This window comes from Anopheles stephensi, chromosome 2 (genome assembly GCF_013141755.1).
Source record: "Anopheles stephensi strain Indian chromosome 2, UCI_ANSTEP_V1.0, whole genome shotgun sequence".
NCBI lineage: Eukaryota > Metazoa > Arthropoda > Insecta > Diptera > Culicidae > Anopheles > Anopheles stephensi.
The window spans coordinates 25,497,560-25,523,759 of NC_050202.1; the positions used below are offsets into that span (position 1 = coordinate 25,497,560).

At 45.7% G+C, this 26,200-nt stretch overlaps 1 protein-coding gene across 1 annotated transcript in view; it reads left to right on the forward strand.

Moving 5' to 3' along the window:
- Window positions 1-26,200, forward strand: part of LOC118505922 (protein sine oculis) — a 35,517-nt gene that overhangs the window by 3,270 nt on the left and 6,047 nt on the right. Inside the window, exons 2-5 of the mRNA XM_036042415.1 lie at window positions 16,518-16,728; window positions 21,838-21,965; window positions 22,136-22,240; window positions 23,282-23,337. Coding sequence (XP_035898308.1) covers window positions 16,518-16,728; window positions 21,838-21,965; window positions 22,136-22,240; window positions 23,282-23,337 — 500 coding nt within the window. The remainder of the gene's footprint in view (window positions 1-16,517; window positions 16,729-21,837; window positions 21,966-22,135; window positions 22,241-23,281; window positions 23,338-26,200) is intronic.

Here is a 26,200-nt window from a genome sequence, read left to right on the forward strand (position 1 = left end):
GTGCCGCACCTCCCCATGGCCGCCCCAACTCATGGGAATGTTTATCTTTCGCTTCCACCTTCCTTCTCAACTCCCTCTTCCCCGTTCCAGTGGAAGACGCTTTCGGTTTGTCGTAGTTTATCTTACACCCGGCGTACCGGTTACGCGCATAATCGTAAAACATGCTGGCCCAATAGCTTCCACTCAAATTCGTGCGAGATCTGATCTGAAGCATCGTTTTAGTCACGCCAACACACACTGGTGACACTGGGGTAGAAAGTGCGAGAAATGGATCGCACCAAACGCCAGCGTCCGAGATCGTAGCACAGGTGAGCACTGTGAATCATCGATCAGGATCGATCGATAGGAGGGAGAGAGAGAGAGAGGGAAAAAAGGGGGCGAACAAATTGTTACCACTATCATCGGCAGCAGCTCGGATCGATGGTGTTTGGGGTGTGTTTGTTTTGTGCTGGACAGCACCGAAGTTCTTCGGCTTTATTTACGACCAGCCTCCTAAACCCGCCCGTTCCCGGCTTGGAGAGCACACGCCGTGGGGGGTACCCGAATGGCCAGTGTGGCAAGGAATTCAACCGAAGAACACATTCCCGGCAACACCAGCGGGGTTCTTTTGTGTGTGTTTGTGTGGTTTGTCACCATCCACGAGGCGTTTGAGCTTTTGGGGGGGTTTTAAAATTTGGGAGGAACTAATTACATCTAACAAGGAGTGATTTAGAGTATGTTGGTTTGCATAGACCAAAGCAAAGGGTAGTAATTTTCAATGACATGTGCTCAACTTTGAGTGGTTGATAATGTTTTGATCGAGGTGATGATCGAGTCATTTGTTTTATGTTTTTTAAACGGTTGAACATAAAGCCTCTACGAAGAGATATTGGGGCGCCGGTCTTCATATGGAAGAACCGGGGTTCAAATCCCAGCTAGACCGCCTCCCCGTACGCTTAAGGCTGACTTCCAGAAATGGCAGGTCGAGACCCGTCGCGGTTGTAGTGCCAAGAAAGAAGAAGAAGTTGATGATGGTTTTGAATGGGAGTTGCTGATTAGCTAGTGTTGCGAATGCGATTTGTGATACTGGAATGTGAAAGTTATGAGTTAAAGGAGACTGCTTCTTCTTCTTCTTCTTGGCCTTACGACTTCTTTCACTTGGTGATGTCTTAGTTAGATGATAGTCAGTCCTCGCTATGGGAGGAACGGTCCAGATGGGATACGTGCCCCGATTCTGCCTTGTGAAGACCGGCGCCGCTGTCCCATCTACCACCGGGATCAAATCACATACAAAGAGTCTCCTGTAGCAAATATTGCTTAGTAAAGCTTCGCATGGCCTACTCTTAATTCAAAAATAAGGAATGCCCCTGATATTGCTTGCTGGGTCACGCCCAATTCAAATATTTTTTATATTCTAATTCTACATCTAAGCCATTCCATTTACTTCTTCAAGATTGATAACAAATAGTTTCATAATATGGTGACTGATTTCTGAAAGGTCCTTGTGTTAAGCAAAGCACTTTATATTAACCTAGAAAATGTTATTGATCTTTTTAGCTAACTTTTTACCACTACAACCTCGGAAGATATTGATCTATCATTTCTCCAGTTTTCTCTAGACCATCACCACCACCACTCATATTGAGTCGTATGTTGGTGATTGCATTAGAGTTGAGATCAGCCCGAACGACAACGATTGAAATAATATGCAGCTAATGAACTAATTGGATATGCTAGCTAGCTACCAAATATTAGGTTCTTCTTCTTCTTCTTCCTTGGCACTACAACCCCGAGAGGTCTCGACCTACCATTTCTGGCTTCCTATGACTTGATTTAACGCGAAGCAAGGAAGTCAGCCTTACGCACGGGGAGGTGGTCTCTAATGAGATAGAATCCCGGTCCTGAATCTAGAAACTTTACCGCTCGAATATCCATTTCGATAAACAATTATTTGCACTAGCTACGAAGAAAAATCATTAGCATTTACTGTGTAAATACCGCCTATTTTATAGCTAGCTTTATATTAAAACTTGGGCTTACGGAGGATTTGCTCATTACACTGAATCGCTGACATAAAACGACAACACACCTATAATTGGGATCGAACTCCATTCGGCTGGCCAGTTTTATGACTTTCAATACGAACTGTTTAATAAGACGTCTTCTTCGGAGAGGTTTTGCTGGGAGGGAAAATAGTTGATTGCACATTACTCGGACTCCCGGGGGTCTCTTGGAACAAGATCGTAATAGTTTTGCTCATTAGACTACGAAGAGTAGATAAAACGAAGCAATTATTAGGAAACTGATTTAACCATTCGTTAGGGTAACTAAGAATTGGTCCTTAGCTATACCAACCATGGTCTGCAAACGGTTTCATGTTACTTCAGGCTGTATTATTCTTGCTGCAATATGACTTCCCGATAATTGACCTGAGATGAACAAAAAATCATATTCCTGTGGCCGTCAAACGGCACCTTAGAATCGTTTACCAAGCACTAGCTCAGAAAACCGAAACTAAAATCAAATTATTAGCGATCGCCATCAAATCAGTTTCTTGGTGAGTCTCTGCTAGTCGCTAGTAGCGTAGGACCAATCTTAGCCATTTAAATGTCCTCATATTCATAAAATTCTTGTCCCAATACAATGAAAAGTCTTGACATACTTTAACATAATCGGAAATGTTTGAAAAGTATTAATGTTTAAGTGATATAAAAATTCAAAATACGTGATTTTAATAGTCAAAAATGGTAGATCAACCGACTTGAATAAAATATTCAAACCTTAACCGCCATTGAACGTGGATGATCATCCAAAAAATCCAGCAAACAGTAACGGGACGAAACGAAAAACCTTGTACCACACCAGCGTTGTGTGTTAGCCTTTTCGATGGCATTTCTTGTCTGCCTCAAAAAAACCTTCCCTCTGTGCTTCCTAGGTGCTTCCCCATACCATGATGTACGCAGTTATAATGGTGGCCAGATTCGGTGCCTCAACTTCCTCCCGTAGTTTCGGTACCATCGACGGCGGTCTAGTTTTTGGCGGTAACGGAGCCAGCGAAGGGGAATAAATGTAATTCGATATCATTTGCCAGTTGGTCGACGTATCCCCGGTTCCCCGGTCGTAAGGGCCGACATTTGAGCCCTCCCGTTGTCCCGCGCACAAATACATGTGCCGTTCGGAGGGGTCTCATAGTGGTCGTCTAGCGAACAACCGTGTAGTAGTATACTTATATGCTTCACGCACACAATCACTGCGTGTTTTTAGCTGCCCACGGGCAGGCAGCAATGCGAATGTCCCCGATTGTGCATCTGGGGTCGGACTGCGAAAAGCACAAAAAGTACTGCACATTAAAGAAAGAAAAAAAAGAGGCTAACGCATCGATGCTTTTTTCGCCAGAAAGCCAGTTTAAATACCAGCTCGCTCGGTTTGTTTGTTTGCATTGCTGCTGCGCTCTTGATTGACGAATGAATCCGTGCACTTCGGGCAAGAAGAAAATTCATCAAAGTCGTTAACTACCACACATCAACACATGGAAAAAGGGGTTAATTGATCAGCATATGGTCGACACTGTGATGCGTCCCGCCAAAGTCCCAAGACCCGGGAACATCCTTCGGAACCAGCGGCTCCTTCCGACAAAGTTCAGTTCCTTTGCGTTCCGCTAAACCCAGCCAATGTGCTAAACAGATGATTATTTACCCTTTTGCAAGGCCCATCCTTTTGCATCCTTTTTTTTTTTCGTTTTGGTGAGCCTTTAAAAGTGCTTCATAAACACTTGAAGTTCTCGTTCGTCGGTTTACCGTTCGCCTAAACACATCCTGTGTGCCCTTAAACACATCGGCGAACCGAGCGGCGGCACACAGTTGGAAGGAATTAAGGAAATGAGATGAAAATGATGGCGGAATGGAAGGGATGCGGGAAAGGACCAGTCAAGTGGCCGGCGAGAGAATTGTTGTTTGAAGAAGTGCAAATAAGTGGACGGAAGGACACTTGAAACGATGACCGAGAGACTTTCCTTTGAGTCAATTGAGTTGTTGGCCGTTGGGTGGAATATGATTTTGGGATATTTTATTTATTTATTGAGTATTACGGTCCGATGCCGTATTGTCACCACCGCATGTGGTGACTGTGAATTATATTCACGCATAAAAAACAATTAACAAAATTAACTAGGCATTTCCTCCTAGTTATTTGCCATATCCCGGGCATGCTCGGTTGTGCAGGGAAAATGGGTGGTTGCTGTCCATTTCTATTGTGAGGGTATGTGTGTGTGTTGTAAGTTTTTTTTGGTCCGGTTCTATTGCTGTGGCTATGGCTTCGATGGGGGTTGGTTCGCTCCGGTTGACTATTGAAGTGTGTGATGTGGGTCTGGACTGAAACAAACAAGCACAGTTATTTGGACAGTACAAACATGAATTTTTCTGCGTGCAATGTTCTCCAAGTAGCCCAGCCATGACACAGCCTATGATCGACCAAGTCAACATCGGACTCAAAAGCGATCGGCGGATTCCATCTCGCAACAGCTGGAGTGACTCCACTGTTTACGAGGCTGTACCCGCCGACCACTCCCGAGCCCAGCACCAACACAGGTGGACCCGCCGTATCAAAGCTGGGCTAACTTGCAGCACACTGCTACAGACGAAAAAGCCTGCCTCCTTTTACGGCAGTATGGACATCGCCCTCGAATTATACAGCCCGGTCAACGCAATACCCGTTGCACTACATAAAACACTTACCACAAAGACAACACAACATATAACAAAAGGAGTGGCGGATGTGGATTGGAAGGATAATAGGGATGTGGAATCAAAGGATAAGACCGTTGTCTCTGGCGAATCGGTAGACGAGCCTCATGTAGGCGAGGTCCCTAGTTGCCAACACTTCTCTTATTTCTATACCCGGTCGTCTGCCGATGCTCTCGACTGCGCTCAACAAGGAGGGTCTTGCGGTTTCAAACTCCACGCAGGACCACAGAAGGTGATCCACATCGTGAAATCCGTCACCGCAGCCACACACCTTCGTCTGAGCCAGAGTTATACGCTGAAGATGAGCCTTCAACGCGAAATGATTCGACATAAGTCGAGACATCATGCGTATGAATGCCCGGTCTACAGAGAGCCCACCGAACCAAGGCCGCAGGGACACTTGCGGAGAGATCGAGAAAAGGAATCGCCCGAGATCATCCGCCTCCCACATGCTCTGCCAGCGAGACAGGAAAAGTTGCTGTGGTAGGCGAAGAAACTCTCGGGCCGAGATCGGACGGTCGTAAAATGCGCCTTGTTGGACGCCTGTTTTGGCCAGTGAGTCTGCATTCTCGTTGCCGGGAATTCCACAATGAGAAGGTACCCAAATTAGCGAAATCCTGAACGCCTTGTCGAACATGGAGCCAAGCAATTCTATGATTTTAATGACAAGGAAATCCTGGCTCTTAACAGCCTTCGGGGATCTTAGTGCTTCAATAGCGCTAAGGCTATCTGTAAAGATGAAGTACTGATCCGAAGGTCTCGCTGCTATAATCAATAGTGCGTACAAGATTGCGGCTAGTTCTGCGGTGTAGACACTACACGGCTCCCGCAATTTGAAAAATGCTTCGGCGGACTCACTAAAAACGCCGAAGCCGGTGCCTTCCTTAGAGGATGATCCATCAGTATAATACTGGCTACTTTGGTCTAAATGGCCATACTTATCCCTGAAAATGCCCGGAACTACCATCGGGCGAAGATCATTCGGTATGGTCTTAATTTCCTCGTGCAACGAGGAATCTGTTGTTAAAAGGCAACTGTAGGTCTCAGGAAGGGCAGCACGGTTTAATGCCTGTGGAGCGCTAGGATGCACTTGTAGGGCAACAAAATCTTCATAGATCTTCAAGATTTTGCTCTTAGAACCTGTCTCTAGAAGCGCTTTAAAATTTTCTTCGATCAAGGGATTTGATACTGAAGAACGGACTAGAAGGCGAAGCGACAGCATTTCAAAACGTAGTTTCAGCGGCATCACTCCGGTCATCACTTCTAGGGACATGTTGTGTGTTGATTTCATGCTCCCTAGTGCGAGTCTAAGACAACGATACTGTAGCCTCTCCAGTTTGAGGATATGCGTGTTGGATGCCCAATGGAAGCATATGCTGCCATATTCCAACACGGATAGTACCGTTGTCTTATACAGTCGCAGGACGTCTGATGGATGTGCGCCCCACCAGAATCCTGTGACTGTCCTTAGAAAGTTGATTCTTTTACTGCATTTTTGCACCAGATGGGTGATGTGTGTACTCCAGTTCAGCCTTGAATTGAACCAAACACCAAGGTATCGAAAATTGTCGGTAGTTGATATCTTTTCACCGTACAAAAAGACATCAATTTTCGGGTCAAATAGTCTTTTCTCCCTGTTTTTCGGCGTGTCGCTGAAAGGAGAAAAGACTACCATCTCAGTTTTCTTTGCAGAGAACTTGATACCAAGGTTTTCAGACCACTCGGAAAGGTTGTCCAAAGTGGTTTGTAAAGCCAGTTGTATTTCGGCGGCGTCCCTGCTTGCAAAAGATATTACGCCGTCGTCTGCTAATTGTCTAATGCTGCAGTTCGGAGCTAGGCAAGAATCTATTTCACTGACATAGAAGTTATATAGCAGGGGGCTCAAGCAGGACCCTTGTGCTAGTCCATGGAAACTGGTCCGCTTTAGCTGAACATGACCATTGTTGAAATACATAGCTTTCTCCGACAAAAGGTTGAACAGAAAGTTGTTCAACTTTGGACCCAGCCCCACATTTTCTAATTTTTGACTCAGCTTGTATGGTGATACTGAGTCAAATGCCCCCTGTATATCCAGGAAAATAGATCCCATGTTTTGCTTGCGCGCACGAGCAAGCTCTATTTCTGTTACCAGAAGGGCTAAGCAGTCATTAGTACCCCTGGCTTTACGAAAACCAAACTGGGTATTCGAGAGAAGGTTGTTCGATTCCAACCATTCTTCTAACCGAAAAAGAATCATCCTTTCAAGGAGTTTCCTCAGACACGACAGTAACGATATTGGCCGATACGAATCGTGTCTTGATGGCGGTTTGCCAGGCTTCAAGATAGTGACAACTTTCACTTCTCTCCACTCTTGCGGAACGCTGTTGACCTCCAACATATTGTTAAAGATGCTTAACAGACGTTTCCTCCCTATGTCGGGCAGATTTTGAAGCAATTTGCTACCAATCTGATCCAGACCTGGGGAGGAATTTTTGCTTGATAGGAGAGCAAGTGACAGCTCTACCATTGAGAACGGTGAATCCATCCTAGGGTCACTACCAGGCGCATGTTGTGTAAAGCTTTGCGCAGGAACGAAATCGGGACAAAGCTTGTGGGCAAATTCATACAGCCACTCGCCAGAAAAGCTTTCGCTCTCATTGATGTTGTTGCTGTTTCGCATCCTTCTAGCCATTCTCCAAAGCGAATTAAGTGAAGTGGCAGGGTCTAGATTATTGACGTATCTACGCCAATAACCCTTTTTCTTCGCCTTCAACAGGTTTTTGCACGTTCTCTCCAGTCCTTTATATTTTTCATATAAAGACCTCGAGCCCGTGTCCCGGAAGGCTTTAAATGCCTCACGCTTCTTGGTGAAAGCCGCTTGGCAATCCTTGTCCCACCAAGGAGTGGGAGGTTTTTTAAATGTCCTTGCTTGGTGGGAGCGCCTTGTTTGGGCCTCAAGGGCGCACTTGTTTATGATTGAAACAAGTTTTTCGTACTCCTTGACAGGAGACAAATCTTCCAAGTCAAGTGAAAGCGAAGCGGCTATTAATTCGCCGTATCTCGTCCAGTCGATGTTCCTCGTTAAGTCACATTTAACGGGGATTCCTTCTACTGGACATCCTCCCTTGATGTAGGAAATTTCTATCGGCAAGTGGTCACTGCCGATAGGGTCCTGGATCACCTTCCAACTAAAATCCAGGGCCTTTGCTGATGGACATAGAGACAGGTCCAGTGCACTCGCCCTACTTTGAGGTGTCTGCATCCTAGTTGCCTCTCCTGAGTTGATAATCGAAAACCCAAATCTGTCGCAGAAATCTCGGATGATAGGAGTGCGAATGTCATCCTTTTCGCACCCCCAGTCGATTCCATGAGAGTTAAAGTCTCCCAGGATCAAAAGCGGTACAGGCAAGACCGCTGCTAAATTTCCAAGATCCTCTTTGAACTTTTCAATTTTTTCTTTTTCATTATTGGCTATCGGGGGGATATAGATGGATGCAATTGTCACGTGAAGAACGCCCAGTTTTGCCTTAACTGCGACAGTTTCTATCATTTCTTGTCTAGGGGTGGGTATTCTGGTGAAAGTGTGACCCTTTCGAACACCAATCAGTACCCCTCCACCCCTAGTAACGCGATCTTCACGGATTATATTATATCCCGGGAAGGTTAATTTAATTTCATCCGATAGCCAAGTTTCACAGAGGGCAAACACATCGTAGTTGTGTTCGCCCACTAATGCTTTAAAGGAGTTTAGCTTGCCAAGCAAACTCCTACAGTTCCACTGTATGATAGTAGCCGTAGGAGCCATTAATCATCCAAACGGACCATCATACTTAAGCATGGCCATTGAGCCAGCCACTGTTTGATCATCCCCTTCAGGAAAGGAAGGGCCCAAGTTGCGATCATGTGCAGATGCTGCGGGAGGTTGAGGGTCAAAAGGAGGGACTCAAGGATCTCGGACAGGGACGGGGTGGGAGTTCTCGGGAAGCTCATGGGCTCCGTCGGAAAAGCCAGGCTTTCCACCGGAGCTTCGGTCCGAGAAGATCGCTTCTTCTTGGGCTGCTTCCTGGCAATTTGTGGGACGGGAGTTTTGGGCTCAGCGTCGCGTTTCGGGACGGTTGGGGAAACTTTAGCGTGGCGCTGTGGTGCCAAAGGTTTGTTTTTTGTTTTAAGTACCTTCCTTTGTACCTTTTTGTAAGGCACTCTTAGTACTTTTGCCGATCTCAATGGCACCTGCTCGAGTGCAGTCGGATTGGCCTCGCCATTTGCAGCTGTGTTATCTAGCACAGCAAAGGGGTTTGACGCGATCGCTCCTTTTAGGGCGTCGCTGTAAGAGCCGCGTGCCCTCTCGGCTATCGTTTTGGTCTGTTCCCTCTGGAGTTTTCGATACACTGGGCACAATACTACCTCATGCCACTCCTCCCGACAATGCGAGCATTTTTGGGACGGAGCTTTGCACTCCTCAGTAGAATGCGCACCTCTGCATTTCCCGCAGCACGTCTTGCGAGTGCAGAACGGATCGGCGTGTCCAATCCGGCTGCACTTCGAGCAGGTAGCCACCCTTGGCACGTATGGCCGGTCAATGGGTATCCGGAGGCCTTCAAGGATGAGGGCCTGCGGAAGTACCGTTCCCTCAAACGTAATCCGGAGGGAGGAGGTCGGGATGTATTTTTTCTCATTTTTGCATGAGGCGTCTAGCTTAAAAAGCTTTTTTGCCTCAAGCACTTTAACCCTTGGGGTATCTGGTGCTAGAAATGCACCCACCCCGAATTTTAAAATATCCTCCTCCGGGTAATCGAAATCCTCGATTACGCCGGTCACTTCAACCAGACTACCGGGAATATAAACCCGGTAGTGCTCCGTAAAATCTGGGTCAGCCGCAATGACGTTGGCTTGAGCCCGGTCCTTTGCGGTGACCCTAATCTTGTTCGGGCGCACCCGAAACACATCGGCAACACCTGGGTATTTTCGGAACAATGATGCCGCGATCGTCCTTACATCGAGCTGTTTAATTCTCGGCATGAAGAAAACAAACGGCTTACCCTCCCATGACGGCGGGTAAGCACGCGCGCGGTGTTCGGATAGTGGCTCATTATTCAGGGTCAGCGGGGCACTGTTTGCCAGCGGGGCACTGTTTGCCAGCGGGGCACTAGATGCCAGCGGGGCACTACACGAGGCCTTCGAAGTAGATGGCCTTTCTTCTAAGGCCACTTTTTTTGTCGCAGGCGCAGCCTTAGGGCGTCCTGGCTTTCTCTTCACCTCTCTACAGGGCTCAGCCTCCCGATCCGACTCAGAATTATCCTGCTCTACCCCCATGGTAGAGCCGGATACAACGGTAGGAGTGAAAAGGATAACTCACCGTGACACACGACGCACAAATAAACACACACACTCACACACGCTCACTGAGTACAAGTGTCGATCGATGCGACCACGCTGCGTGGATACGCTTGTTTGTCGCAACGATAGACAGGTACACACACTCACGACACTAAGAACAACCGTCGATCACCACTTGATCGATACAGGCAACGGCACAACTCCGAGCGAATATCGGAGGGAAGACGAAACACCGATTAGTGCGCTACGAGTATTTGCGCTGGGTACGCAATAGCACACGAGAGCGATGACCACTTATCTGCCTTTAGAAATAATTCGTAAGGACGCTTCCGAGCGAAACACATGCTCTCACTACGGAAGCTGGAGGCAGACTGATGATTTTGGGATAGTGGAATAATAATTTCTGCTTAATGTGATCCTTCAATGCAACGTTTGGTTGATATATTACAAATGTAATTCATAATACCCTTCTGGTGACTGATGATTGCCTACATTCAGGGGTAATAAATTTTCGGTAATTTATTGCTTCTGTAAGGTAAAAATTTTTGCTTAATTGAAGCTTGAAATAAATCGTTTTAATATCATAATGATGCTTATTAAGGGGGGCCCCGTTGATTCGTCATCGGCGACGGTCTTCACACGGCAGGTTCAAATCTCATCTGGACCGTTCCCCTCATAGTGAGCACTGATTCTCCAACTATGTGGTAAAAGTAAGTCTATTATGCCAGAAATGGCAGGCATGACCTTAGGTGTTCATTAGGCCAATAAAGAAGAATGCTTATTTAACTATTAATAGCAAATTAATCGCTCGCGATTGCCTACATTCAGGCGTGATTGATAAATGTCATCACCTCAAAGAAGATTTTGTTACGTTTGTTATTAATTGCTGAATTACAGTACATTTCAATATGAACAAAAATGTCAAAGCATGATATAATAATAAATCAAATAAGAAAGAACATTAATATTTGAAGAAGCGGGAAGAAGTTAAATGAATTAAATGACGATTAATGGACTTTCTTTATGTCAATCGAGGTGTTAAGGATTGTATCTAATATATTTTGTGTGAGGTTTTGGCAAAATATAAGCGTTCGATCTATTATTTATTACAGTACAATTAGCGTTCGATCAATTATTTTTACATTCCAATAAAACCTAAGCTAGAAACTGCTCCTTTGTGACAAACTGTTGCATACATTTAGGGGACTGTCCATTGTTAGTAGCTCCTCATTTTGTTAAAAACAAAATATAAAGTTGTTCAACATGCTTTTGTGCAACTTTTAATAAAACAAGGAGCGACTCGGTGATAAAGGCGGCAACGGCGCCGGTCTTCATACGGCAGGACCAGGGTTCAAATCCCATCCGAACCGATCCCCCGTTGAGAGGTCTTGACTATCCAACTGGCTGGTATCAAAAAGTTTAATAAGCTAGAAATGGCAGGCATGACCTAAGAGGGTGTTTAGCATCTTTTATATTTTTAAAACTAATAAAAAAAACATTTACAGGTGTCTCAAACACGTCACAAACTCCATCATAAGCCTGTTGCAATCCGCAATAAAAACTGACGTGTTTCACAAGATGTATTCTATTTTAGAAAGCAAACTCTTAGAACTCTCGGTTTTCCCATTACTAAATCTCCAATAAACCGAATCAATGACAAACCCCGCGTTTAATGCGTTTTTCCTGCTCCCGGTTCGGACAGAGGGTGGAGGGGGGGGGGGGGGAGGCAGATTTTATTACAAAAATTTCGGACATCTTATCCGTTTGTTTCTTTTTCTCGATAGTCTCGATACACCATCCTGTCACCGGGTGGCGGAAGGTCATAAAAATATGAAATTTTCCTCGCTCACTTTCGGTGATGGCGTTCGGACTTAATTCCGTCACAGTTCCGTCGCACGAGAGTCAGTGCCAAACGGCGACAACTTTCGTCACCGGTTGCTAAAGGTGAATCGTTGTGCTACGTTGTAGCACAATTTGCACTCGTCAAACCTGTGAATCGTGTTTAAGGGATCTTTTCTACCCCACGAGAGTGACCGGCAAAACTACAGCCCGATCTGTGCGTCCCCTCTGCTTGGCGCTGCCGCTCCCTCACGACTTGGCCACAGTGCTGAAGAATATTTGGCCACGGTAGCGCTGATTTATTAACTCGTCCACAGCTCGGCAGGCATGCCCGCGTGTGGCAGTGTAGCAGCATGAGGCAGTTTAAAAATAGATCATACAATTTAATGTTACATATGTTGGATGCAGATCGGACACGTCGGTGTAGAATGCCTGCCCTCTTCAGGTGGTATTTGATATTTCACAAATGCGCACGCCAGACTTGCGGCGTAGTCGGAATTGAAGCGAGCGTTTCATATTGCACTTCCCCTACCGAATTGTGAAGAATTTGAAGCATTTCGACTGCGTTTCGCACCGCTAATGTGAGGCTAAATGTGCTAGAAAAGTACCTTTGAACTAATATTTTAACTATATCTGATCATTCAGACATGGTTTATTGACCGTTACCGGCAGTCTGATGCTTATTTGAAGTATGGTTCAACCTTTCACCTGTACGCACCTGTCTCGTCAAACCCAGCCCGTGCTAATCCCGCTGCATCGACCAGTTCCGGCGTAACTTAATACGGTGCGCTTTCGCTTTTACCGGGGACATTGCTGCTCGCCGCAGCGCTTGGGGTTTTCGGGGTTTGAAGGTGCCGCTGTCTTATGCAAGCAGACACATACATTTTTAGACCAGACCGGTAAGAGTGTGGCCACCAACCACCACATGGCCACCAACTGAGGGCACACCAAACCCGCTTATGGCACAACGTGTAAGGGATTAAAGAACTGATTCGAAAAAAAATAACAGTTCCCAAAAACTGAGCTAAAAATGTGTGTGTTAAAAAAAAGGGCAAAAATAGTGCAACTATAAAACCCAAAACACCTAGTTAAATGAGTTCCACCGTTCTAGAACGAAAAGAATGGGACAAAAAGGGAATAAAAAAAGAGGAATTTTGTGCAAATGCGTTGGAAAAATATTTTCCCACCGAACCAAAAGTGATGCCGGTGGCGTTATCTGATAGTGTGCAGGGTCGGTCGCAAAAGTGCATACACGTATGTGTATACCCCACACCTACCTACGGGCGTTTGTGTCTGTCTTCTTTTTGTAAGTTTAAGGCGCCTAGAAGGACATTAAGGGGTGTGTGTGTGGAAGGGACGGCAGATAACCACCGTTGGTTCGCGACATGTAAGCCATCATTTCTCACGGCGTACAACGGATACATTCAATTACAGTAAGTAATGCGCTAATGGTAGCGGGCGCAGATTTTCGGACATGGCGTCGGACAGGTGGCTTTATTCGATTGCAGGGATGGCAAAGCGCGTTGTAGGAAATTTAAAATTGTTTGATTTTATAATCAATAATATGAACATTGTTTAGGTAAGGTGATGAAGGGGCTGAGTGGATGGTGCAAAAATGCGCAGACTGAGAATATTTTTTATTAAAAAAAAAGGAAAGTCTTTAAAGAGCTCAATATTTTAGTTTAAAAGAATATTCCAGTTCAAAATTATTGAATTGTGTAAAACTCAACTTATCCAACAAATTTAGGTATTATTGCAAGCATTATAAAAATTAGAGAAATTTAAAAGTTTATTATTTTATTTTTCATAATTCCTCTTTTTGGCTCTACAATATGAAGTAATCTGGTAGGCTTGGGCCACTTTTGACGAGATTTTGGGATTGGGACTCCATCCTTGACGAGATTTTGTTGAATACCGGTCTGTTTGGGTTAGTAGCCATCGCCATTGCCATTTTTTCCGGTTAATGTACCGAAATGACCGAGGCGACAGGGGCACACCCTCTTCACAGGGCAGGACCGGGGTTCAAATCCCATCTAAACCGCAGGACTGAACTATCCAGCTACAGTTCATTACAAGTCACAGAAAGCCTTACGAGGTCGCAGGGCCCAAGAAGAAGAAGAGGAAGAAGCAATTATTTTAAAACTTAACAGAATGCCCACTAAAGAAATCGAAGTATTTGTTAAGGCTTTCTTGTAGTGAATTGATAAGCAGTTAAAAGCAGTATGGACCGGACTGGAACGGAGATTAGATTCTGTTTGATACCTGTTCTGTCGTGTCTGAAATAGCCCCCATTACATAGAACTGATGGGCGAACCGGCGATCTTCATATGGCAGGACCGGGGTTCAAATCCCATCCAGATCAGACCATTTTCCCGCAATGAGGACTGACTATCCAACTACGTGGTATCATTAAGTCTAGTAAGCCAGAAATGACAGACATGACCTAAGAGGTTGTTGGGCCAAAGAAGAAGAAGACATAGGATCTGAACACTGAGCTATCTGAGTCAAGAAAGCCAAAAATGGCAGGCTCTCCTGAGGTTGAATAGCTAAAGAGGAAGAGATGGAATTACTGTCACAGAGAAGGAACAATTGTTAGATAAGGTTTAGTGATATACAACATTATAGTCGCTTAACTAGACCTGCTGGAACTGATCGATAGAATTTGTTGGTGCCGACGACTTGGTTGGTAGCGACAGGGCTTGTTGTCCAATCCCATCAGGATCGATCACTCGTTATATATTAAGTCTAGGCAACTAGAAAATGACAGGCCCAACATCTGAAGTGCTGGTAGTGCCAACTCGTCAACTTCACCAAAGCCAGCCTATCCCAGGCTTCTTATTTCAGTTATAGAAATGTCGTGAACTTGACTGAATAAATTAAGTTTAAAATACTCTGATGATCAAGAGTAATAGAATTTTAGTTCATATTAAATTTGATCTCAAGGGTTGCACTGTATCAGTTGAACTATGTTGAGGTTCGTTAAGGAGATTTTGACCTAGACTGAACATGTGTACACTTGTAGGACCTATCCTCCTCGACATATAACTAGTAGAAGAGTTACACCTAAATTAAGCAATCTGACGGAAATAGTTCTCCTAATGGATCGACAAAGTTTTGAAGGTGAATATCACGCGCGCTTGAAATAGTCTCACTCACCCTAGAGCCATCTACAAAGTTGTCGATCGTTCGCCTCTCGGGTGTCACCTTCCCATATCATTCTATTAATTTGGATTAATTAATACGCTCCGTGCGCACTCGCTTGCGTACGAAAGTGTCCTCGCCTTCCCCTCCCTATTTCTTTACCCCTAAATCCCACCATTCAACTCCCCCCTCGATTAGGATGATTTCTCGCACCACAAAATGCATGTAAATGTCAAAAGCACGCTTCATCACAAACCGCTTCCCGGGGGTTTGAAGCGGCGTGGTGATATTATTAGCCAACTTTTGCTACATTGTAGCGAAACGGCGATCATCGTCCGCTGCCTTTCGACACAAACTCTCCCACCCAACCGAAAAACCCACCAACCGGTGCTCCGGCACTGTCAGTTCGAATCAGTCATCAGCCGCATATTGACCAAAATTAGTGTAGATCCATCTAATAACCTTCCCTAACTTTTCCCTCGCTCGATGTGCAATCCTCCTCAGGCACGATTCAACCGCAAGCAACAGTTGGAGTGGCGTGTATTTTAGAGTGGGAAAAAAGTAAAAGGGACCAGCCAAAGATTGGCATCGGGAGGAAAATTAGATTTTCCGTACTACCACTTCCGGCAGAACGTGAACCGTGCGCGCCTATGTTTTTGTATTTCCATTTGAAATAATTCAATATCCGTAACGCCCTATCCTATTGCACCCTGGGGAGATGGTGGAATGTTCCTCGGCTGGCGCTAGAAAGCGGTGCGTTTGCCAAGCGTCCCCAGGATTGTTGGGATATCCCGCGGGAATAGAAACAAGATACGAGACAGCTAGTGAGAACAGACCGTTAAGTACTGCTGGTAAGTGACAAAATTTATGAACTTCCTTCCATGCTTTGCGGCTTGTAGAGCACTGTGGGCTACAAATAATGTCACGTTATTTCCGGTTCCCGTGACTTGTTTGGAGGGCAGAGTTGTTCTCGCCGTTCCCATACCAACTATCACCGATAGACCCGATCTTCAAGGAAGTTTGCAACAATGTGCCGTACACTGAGGAATCGTTCCAGTGCAGAGCACACTAAACATAGGCCGTTGTCATCGGTGGCATCGCTGCGTACCGCGAAAGACTCTAATAAACTTGTCATAACCGTTAACATATGACCGTCAGATGGTTTTGCAAATGGGGCAACCGATGCTCGCAGGCATTCCCTACGAGGAAGTAGTCAGTGGTGATGATTCTTCCCGTGGCATGACTCTCGGCTCAAGCAAAACATGTGTGGTTGATTTATTTTCATTCTAACATTCTAACGGTCGCATTTTGGTGGGACGTCCCGGGGCGTTAAACGGTTCGTAAAGTGCGTTCTCGTTCAGTCTGCACGTTGCTTTATGAAGCAACCGGCGGACACATATCCAATGGAAGGACATAGCATTTAGACCTAAAATGTGCAACAAATTGATTACTCAAGTGGGCAGAACTCTCACCTTTCCATCTTCTGCCTCTTTTCCACAGGTTCTACAGCAGGCGGGCAATGTGGAGCGATTGGGACGATTTCTCTGGTCCCTGCCGCAGTGTGATAAGCTACAGCTGCACGAATCCGTCCTGAAGGCGAAGGCGGTAGTCGCGTTTCATCGCGGCAACTTCAAGGAGCTGTACCGGCTGCTCGAACACCACCAATACTCACCGCACAACCATGCCAAACTACAGGCCCTATGGCTGAAAGGTAAGGGTAACGCACCTACCAAGGTATTGCCGTGTAAAAAATCGCCGCCCCAAGCCGGTACAAATCGCCAGTGTTCCAGGGTGCGCCGGTGTACATGTGCCGTTGTTTAGTGGTCTAAATTTATCATCACACATGGACACGCACACACACACACACACACACACACAAGTCGATTCCGACTGGTCTCTTGATGTTCGGTTAAGTGAAAACATATGCCCGCGATCCGGCCCGCTTGTCATCTTGCCTTGTGCGAGGGTTAGCGCGATGGGTTAACGTACTCACCCGATAGCTGGTTGGCCCGGGTTGAGCATCTTGGTGATCCAATTACCGAAACCTTCCTATCCTCTGACCCGCACGCTAACCGTTTGATGATGATGGGGGCTGGTGCTTCGTTTCTAGTCGCGTCAACTCAACCGGACAGCCGGTGCCGGATGAACGGCAAACTCCATAGCAACCATACCTTTAACAAAGTATGTGAACACACACACACACACACACACACGTCGTCATTCGCTTTGACCAGCCTACTTTAACCAGGCGAGCAGCACTGTAGCCACCGAAAATACCAAACCACCTACTATGATGCCAAATTTGATGGAAGCCTTTCGGACGTCGTGGCTCGGAAATGTCTAACGTTCCAGCCAAGCGCCATAAGTGCTTGCATTGGCCGGAGGGCAAGTGATGTAAAAAACCTGTGCGAAACCTTACAAATGACTGCCGTTGCATTAGACGACCCGATTGGCAGGAAACGAGTGGTTTTAGGTTTTAACGGCTCCCTTGTGTGTGTGTGTGTGTGTGCGTACGGACGGGTTAAAGAACCCTCGCCCAATATTCCTGGAGATGCATTCCGAGTGAGGCCATCACTACCGGTCTTAAGTGCCTGCCTGAAGTTTGAATCTGCTTGATTGACATTTAATTTTATGATCGATCGGTTCTTTTTCTCCGATCGTTGTTACAATTCCCCTGCTGGACAGCTAGGTTGCCCCACGATAAGCTGATCTGTCGTCGATTGTGGTATTGTTGGTTTTTTTTTTCGGGGATTAGATTATTGGTTAGATTTTATTCCGCTCCCGCCACCAAATCCTCTTCTAAGCTCACTACGCTACCTCATGCTGAGACGTGCCCCGCTTCCGAGAATGTCGCGCAAGTGGTTAGGAAACTGAGGACACTGCGGGGCCCACCACAATGTCCCGCTGTCTGCTGCTTCACTGTGGTAGACAAGAGTGTGTTGGGACAGGGGACGGTGGATGGTGGTGGTTGGTGTTTTTTTTTTCTTCTCTTAAGTTTAGTTAATTTTGTTGGAAACCTGTTTGCTGATCACAACTCCTCACAACTCAGCCACAGCGTTGTCTGATCGGTCGCGAAGAAACACAAGAAAACGAGAGAGAGAGAGAGAGAGAGCAGAGAGCCGGGAATTCGAATAAAACAATAATAAAATCCTCAGCGTGTGCTGACCAACTTCTACCACCGAGCTTTGCATTCGTGCCGTAAAGCACTAAAATATGTCCAAATGGAACCTGAACATGAGCACAGAAGCGTCACAGAAGATTCGAAAGATGACTCGCGAGACAACGAGCGACCGAGCGGTTACACTGCCGGCAGACCTCGGAGGACCTCTGGTCCGGTGGAGGAGCACACGGGACATTCCAAACCCGGTACCGGACCGGTGAGAAGCAATTATATTTATTTGTCTATAAAAATTATGGACCTTTAAGCAGTTTATTTCATTTCGATACACACCTTCGCTTCTCGGTTCGGTTCGGTTTTGGGAATCGATCCTGCCCGCTGGTAAGTAAAGGAACCTCACGCACGCATACACAGGCACGCGAGATGAACCAAGAACTTGACACCTTCCCGTGAACGATCTGCTGGAGTCTGTATCGTTCGTCCTTACGGTCGGAAGGTCAGCCAGTTGCGGCCCGAACCAGCTGACGGGCCCACAACGGTTGAAGATGTATTTTGTCTTAAGACTTCCCCTTCTTCTCCTCATCTCCGCACAGCTCCACCGGGGCAGAGAACTCATCTGGGGTGGCCGAACGTATCACGCGCATCTGATCTGAATGCGCTGATAAGGCTGGCGGTTCAGGTAACCGATCCGCTGGATCTTTCCCAACAGTCACGGCCTCGACATTCCGACCGATCGTTTTCCCCACCACGGACGTGGCAGTGATTGCCGTCCTTGCAGTCGGGGTTCTAGAACCGGCGTCTACGAAGAAACGGTGTGACAAATAAACCGGGCTCACCCGGTCGAGTCATCTGTCAAGTGGGAAGTATCCTCGGAACGGGGTATCGCGTGGTCCGTTTCGCTTCCTCCGCTTCGGCGTTCTCCGCAAAGTGACATTCGAGTGTCAGTTTCCATTTTTATTGGTCTCGGGCGCGTACGCTAGCATGGTGGCAGCGTGACTGGAGACGGATCACTGGTAGATATCCGGCAAGGGGTTTCTGCTTTCACGATCGAGCAGATAGCGATCGTTGTGGGTGGTTGGCTGGTGTTTATAGGACACAGTGTTGCAATTTGTGAGGTCAGTCGGTGGAACAGGCGGTCCTATTTAGCAAGTACAAATGTGGTAAAATTCTTGCTGATTGCGGGTTCCCTTCGCAAGAATGAGCTCCGACACTTCCCAACATGTGATCCCCCCTGTTCCGAGTATCTCCACTCCTTCTCAGAATCTGTTGCCTGTTTTATTTCCTCCCCATGGAAAAGCGAACAGTCAAATCTGTCAATAATTATTTATATGCGTTTCTGATGGCACCTTTTAATTTGGTTAAACAACCAAATCCTCCCGCTTCGAACGCTTCGAAAACCGGATTCTTCTGTCGCACACACCACCGGCAAGCACGCAGGCACACACACACACACACACACACACACACACACACACACACACACACAATTTGTTATTCAAATTTCCCTCCGGCTGTTGTTGGGCGTGAGGCCCATGTCGCCACACCACCGATTGATTTGTTCTCACCAATAAATCAACCAATTTTCGCCTGTCCGGATTCGAATTCCCAGTTCCTCTCATTTGAAGAGGATCCCTGTTTCCCTCTGCCTGCTTCTCCCTACTGCTGAAGACTCACGCACGATCGCTCGTTCACACATTTTCTAGTCTTCAGACCGGCCGGCCGGTGGACAAGTTGGTCGCGTTTTATGAGCATCATAATTTAGCACACGCGACGCTTGGTTGGTTTGGCTCGGGGGGTTTATTTGGCTGTGGCTGTTTTCTGTGCAAGTGGTTCGGAGGTACGATGGTGAGTGTCCGATACGAGGATATGCGGATGCCTAATTTTATGGCAGCTACCGAAGGGAATCTGAAGCCGAACACTTTATTACAGTGCTGAATTACACGCTTACAAGGCTACAAGCTGTTAGATGTTTGATATTTGATCATACTAAGTGAAGGAAGTATTCACAGGAGGTAGAGCGTTTGATGTGATAAGTTGGAGACGGGCACTTTGATGAATTTCTCCGGATTCTTTGACTTTGTGGACAATCGAAAACGAATTTTGTCACTGAAGAGTTTGGTGGTTTGGTATCATTCCCAATAGATGACCAACCTACTTCAGGTAAGCGCTCATTCGTATCTATTGGATATTACTCTAAGCATCTTTAGCGCTTAACGATGATCGGACAAGTTCATCAGCTATAAGGCTTGATATTCACAACATGTGTCCAGCTCCTAGGATCGTAGAACGATATGTGAGATATGTGATAGAGATCGTTATTGTAAGAGCCTCTATACGATCAACACTATCAAAATTAGTTGGTCTAACGTTTCTTGGACCTTCTCTTCTTCTTCCTTTTTGCCTGCTTCTATGGAGAACGTCTAAAAGATGTGCCAATCTGGGGTCCAATCCGTGGTCAGAAACACGGTCCACGGATGCACTCCTCCACCTCCGGCTGCATCAGATCTCCTTCAGGTGTGACTCTCTCTGGTCTCGTAGGGCATGAGTCCGGCATCCTCATCATGTGCCCTAACCAACGTATCCTTCCGGTTTTGGCAATCGGCAGGATGTCGGAATCGCCAAACAGCTAAGCTTCTCCACACGCCCTGCTCGCACACACCGCCAAAGATAGTCCGTAGCACCCGCCGCTCGAAGATGGCGAGTACTATGCTGGTGTCCTCCGGCAGCATAGTTCAGGACTCGTGTCCGAAGAGGGCCACCGCCCTTATCAGTGTGCGGCATATGGCGCATTTTATGCGTTGTAGCAGTCTTCTGGATCTCAGGAGTCTGTGGAGTCCGTGGTCGGCACGATTGCCCTAAGCGATGGTTACGCTGTAGTCCGAAGTTACGATCGTTTCAACGTAGCAAAACTACTCTACTATCTCAAAATCGTCGCCGTTAGCTAATATTTTGCTTCCGAGTCGTGCTCTATCACGGTTAGAGCCTCCGGCAAGCAAGTAATTTGTCTTCGTCGCATTGATCCTCAATCCAATCCTATCGGCTTCGCGTTCTTCTCGACATTCATCGAGAGGACGTTCTCAATGTAGGAGAGTATACATGTACTGCGAATGTTCAGGAACTATGAACGGTTTGTTTAAACCGTCGCATCCAATCTACCCATACCTTAGCGAATGAATGTGAGAAAAGGCTCATTATCTAATTTAAGGACAACTTGTCCCAACTAGGGAATTCATTTGTCCAACCTATGTCACTTCCAGTACATGATTCTTGCCCAATTGTTAACTTTGGTAAACCAAACACTCGTGTTGGCTCTTTAACAGCTCTCAACACTCGTGTAAGCTCTTACAAGATCTCTAGTCACTCGTTGGGACTTTGGATCACATATTCGCTAGCTGTAATTAGAGATGGTCCGGTGGCCGAGGCGAAAACGGTGCCGGTCTTCACATGGCAGGACCGGGATGACTACTTTGCTACGGGTAAAATCAAGTCACAGAAAGCCAGAAATGGTAGCAGACCTAAACCTTCCGAGGTTATATCCGAGGAAAGCATATAATCGCCATATTCCAGGCACGTAGATCTGGTTGCAGTCTTCAGACTTAACGAACAAATCTTTAGCAATCAATTTGTTTCTTTAGCAGTAGAATTTAATATTGTATAAGTCAAACCAATACTAATGCTCATCAAATCCCATCTTGCTTCCAGCACACTACGTCGAGGCCGAAAAGCTTCGTGGACGACCACTGGGAGCGGTCGGTAAATATCGCGTACGGCGCAAATTCCCACTGCCTCGCACAATCTGGGACGGAGAGGAAACGAGCTACTGTTTTAAGGTAGGACATTCCAACCGAAAGAAAAAAAAAAGGATCGATTTCATCCACCGATAGGTGAATGCAACCTGTTCGTACTTCGAAACACTGAGAAGGATTAACAAGTCCTGGCTCCCACCACAGTGCACGATCGTACTTCAGAATTGATTTGAGCTTCCATCTTCCATCTGCAGGAAAAATCAAGATCGGTCCTGCGCGATTGGTACACGCATAATCCTTACCCATCGCCGAGAGAAAAGCGGGAGCTGGCCGAAGCGACCGGATTAACGACGACGCAGGTAAGTGGCGTACAAATGGCTAGAGGAGCCCAGCCAACTGTACCTGGACAGAAAGGATGTTGCGCCCTCAGTCCGGGAAAGGATGCCGAAGGGTTTGAGAAGCGACCCATGCATGCGCACGTCTTTCTTTTTCACATTTTTTCGGAAGCCATTGCAAACCGGCCACCCTTGCTGATAGGAAATTTGATAGTTACGGTGCGCCGATAAGACTGTTGTTGTCTGCACTTTCCGCCACGGTAGGAAAGGAAAGCCTTCAACCTGCTGGTGATGTTTTTTTCTTCCGTTGTAGAAAGTATGCTTTAAAGTTATCATATCCGTAGGCATCTCTGTTGCAGCGCTCCGGAGACTTTGACATTCCTTCGTCACGGTTGCAAACGGTGCGTGTCGTGGCGAGGAGAACAGAAAGAGAAATTGGATCGGATTATTATGATTACAATTAATAATGTACCTTTTTTGTTTGTGCGATCCCTTTTCGAAGGGGCTTGTTGCTGTTGCTTGTTGAAGTAAGGATAAAGAAGTCTCGGAGATCCTTTAAACGGATTAACTGGCGTCAGGTCGTTAGAGGATGGAAGCAGGAGACGGGAGCATCCGTAGTATAGGAAGAGATGGTTATCCTGGTTAATGCAATCAGGAGGATGAAGAACTATTCTAGCTCGGTTAACTCACCGTCGGTATGATCGAGATCGGTCCTGTACCTGTGGCCGACTTGCAACAGATATGTGCAATATTGGTGTACAGGAATTCAGGACTCCAGCTTCATTTAATGTCTAGATAAATGAGCGAGCTCTCTCGTTCCCTTCCCATTTTATTCTATCAATCAAACCCTCCTTTAGAAACAATTAGACCCAATTCAGCAAGATCACTCCCGTCCCGCTTCTCGATCACTTTAGGGTCACCCGTACAATGGGCCCAATTATTACACCAGCAATCGAGCAGTCCAAACTTTGATTGTCCCTTGGCGTGAGAGAGTTTTGTCTTAAGTTTTGAGTACCTTTTTGCCTTTTTTTGGCTGACGATCATTAACATCTTCATCATTTGCAGGTTTCGAATTGGTTCAAGAATCGACGACAGCGCGATCGGGCAGCTGAGCACAAAGAGTAAGTATAATGAGCTTAAAGTTGATTTGTGTATAATTTGTGTGTGTGTCCTACTTAACAATTGTTTTTCGTGGAACGGAATCGAGAAGGATAATTGGGTTGGATGAATGTGGGAACATCCTGAAGCTCGTTTTTTCTTAAAATTGGGAAGACATCTCTTCCCTGGTCCTTGCTTGATTCGTTATTCAATTCTGTATAGTCCTTAGCTAAATACTGTTAAATGTGTTAATTTTACACACATTCATCAAGCTATTTGCGCTGATGCATTTGCGACTTCGTTTGAAAAATCATTCCCGCCAGCGACACATCACCACGGCCACCGGGAATGTCTCCAGAAGCTTCAGCCGTGTGCATCAGCAGCGGCGGCGGGAAAATCTTCTCCGGGTGAAACTGAAGAAGCCTTGTAATGGTCCCATTTCTATCAGGGTTGCTGTTGTGATGGTACAGTAACGGGCGCGTCGTGGTGTAGCACACGAAGAAAACCCACAACAGGCCGCAACGGAAAGATGATGGTGACGTTGGCCACCGGGTATACGCACCGGGAGAGGATAAATAAAATGTAAATAAAAATATCAAATTTCACCCACAATATGGATTTTTCCTCATGGAACGGAGCCCGACGGGAGGACACATTTTTCCCACTTCGCACTCCCACTCCACAATACCCCGGAATCCTGCCAAGGGGCGCATCGGTCTGTGCCTTTTTTGTTTCAACGGTGCCCGTTTTCCAGCCACCGTCTTCTCCGCCGAACAGGGCAAACCTTTACCGTACCTGGCTTCGTTTCGGTTCGGTTAAAGTCAGCACCGGTGGTAGTATAGTTTTTCCCTCCCCACCCAAACATCACTCGCATGCGCACTTTCCGCCCCGGGGAACGGTTAAAAGCAAGAATGAAACTGCCTCTTCCCGGGTGAAGGGCTTCGAGCAACTATTTTGTGTTCGGTGCCGGTCTAGTTGCGTCAACTCCATCGTACGAAATATCCATGGCTCCCGGATCGTATGGCAACATATGCTGCTGTTGTGTTGTTGCACTTTCTTTTATGGCCGAGCGTGGACCAATATTGATGGATGGATGCTTCGGCATGATTTAAATTGATACGATTTAAGTCGGGGCCAACGACGACGTGTGCGGGATGATTTCTGGATTTTTATGCTCGCACCGCCTGTTATTCAGTGTGAGAAAAAGGGGTGCAAGAATTTTGAATCAGTTTAAGTTTAATCTGTTGAATGAATTTGGGAAATGGGAGCAAAAAGAGAGCACGAGGAATGACTGTGTGATTATTGCAATTAATCCTTAGCTGAGCTTCTAATTATTTACAACACATAAGATAACATAAAAGATTAACTAGAGTTTAGAATCAATAAATCCAGCTCCAATTGAAAGCGGAATATGAATCTGTTATATCGTCATACTTGTACCTCGCTATGATTGAATTAAAATTTGGAGAGTCTCAACAATTTTTGTAAATTTGTTGCAAAACTTCGCGTCAAAGGTTGATCCATCTTGAACTCCAACGACTGCAAGCAAGATGAACTGTTATACACTAGAACGATCGTTCTAATTTGTTTGGATTATTGTATGGATACCTATTAACAAACATCATTGTATGGATACCTATCTCTTGTTGAAACAAGAGATAGAATTCTGTATCCTTAAATCTAAATTAAATAATAAACACATTAAATTTGTTTAACAATGTTGCTAAACGAATGACTTTTAAAAGTAATTCCACAAAAGCAGTAAAACACACATCAACAATGTTGAAAAAATCAAGGAAATTGAGAGGAATCTTTACTGCGAATAAACCATTTGTTAAATTTTTGTCACTCCGGAACCGTGTCTGGTTATAGAGAAAATGGTTTGTTCGTGTTCTTTCTTAATCAATTCAGTTCCGAAAATCCCAGATAAATTTTTTTTGCGCGAAAAATGAACTGTTATACGCTGAGCCAACCCTGTTTGGCTGCAGAAATTAATAGCAGGAGTTAAAAATTGTTTATAAAACGAATTTAAACACTCCTGATTTGACTTTTCTCATGGATACCTCGAAAAGTCTCGGACAGCCATTTATGGCTTCCTTTTTCTTGACTTTAGCCGAAGCAAGGTAGTCAATCCTGCGAACGGAGAGACGGTCTGGATACGATTTGAACCCCGGTCCTGTCGTGTGAAGATAGGAACCGCTATTTTTTCTAAAATATCTTGCACAGGAAAAATAATTTGATTGCTTGAAATTTATAGTTCAATTTCGAACTCCGTTATGTTTAAAATTAAACAAGTAAAAATTTGAACAAATTATTACAGCAAGAGTATTGTTTTGATTGAGAAGAGCAATTTAAAAACAAAAATCTAAAATATAGTAAGAAAGTATCTGACGTTACATAGAAGATGGTTTTGTTAAATTTTGTGGACAAGAATAAGGTTTCAAGCTCACAACATACCCGCAATACTTACATTAGCAAGGCTAGTAACCGTTTGTAACAGTTGGTAACGCTCTCAAACGCTCCCAGAATGTTTGAATTTGATAAAAGCTTAGGATAGTTGTTGCCATAATCAATCGACAACAACCAACATCAGGTGTAACTTATTGACAAAAATGGGGAAAAAATAGGATAAAGTTTAGAACACTCTAATGAACTCTCGTCCACCTAGAATCCTTATGGATTATTCTAAGGATAATTAGTGAAGACGAAGATAAACCGGCGGTTCGGTGACCGAGACGATAACGGTGCCGGTCTTCACACGGCTGGGCCTGGGTTCAAATCCCATGCAGACCATCTCCCCGTACGTAAGGCTGTCAACTTTACTAAGGGTAAAACTAAGTCACAGAAATCCAGAAATGGCAGGCCGAGTCCTCTCGAGGTTGTAGT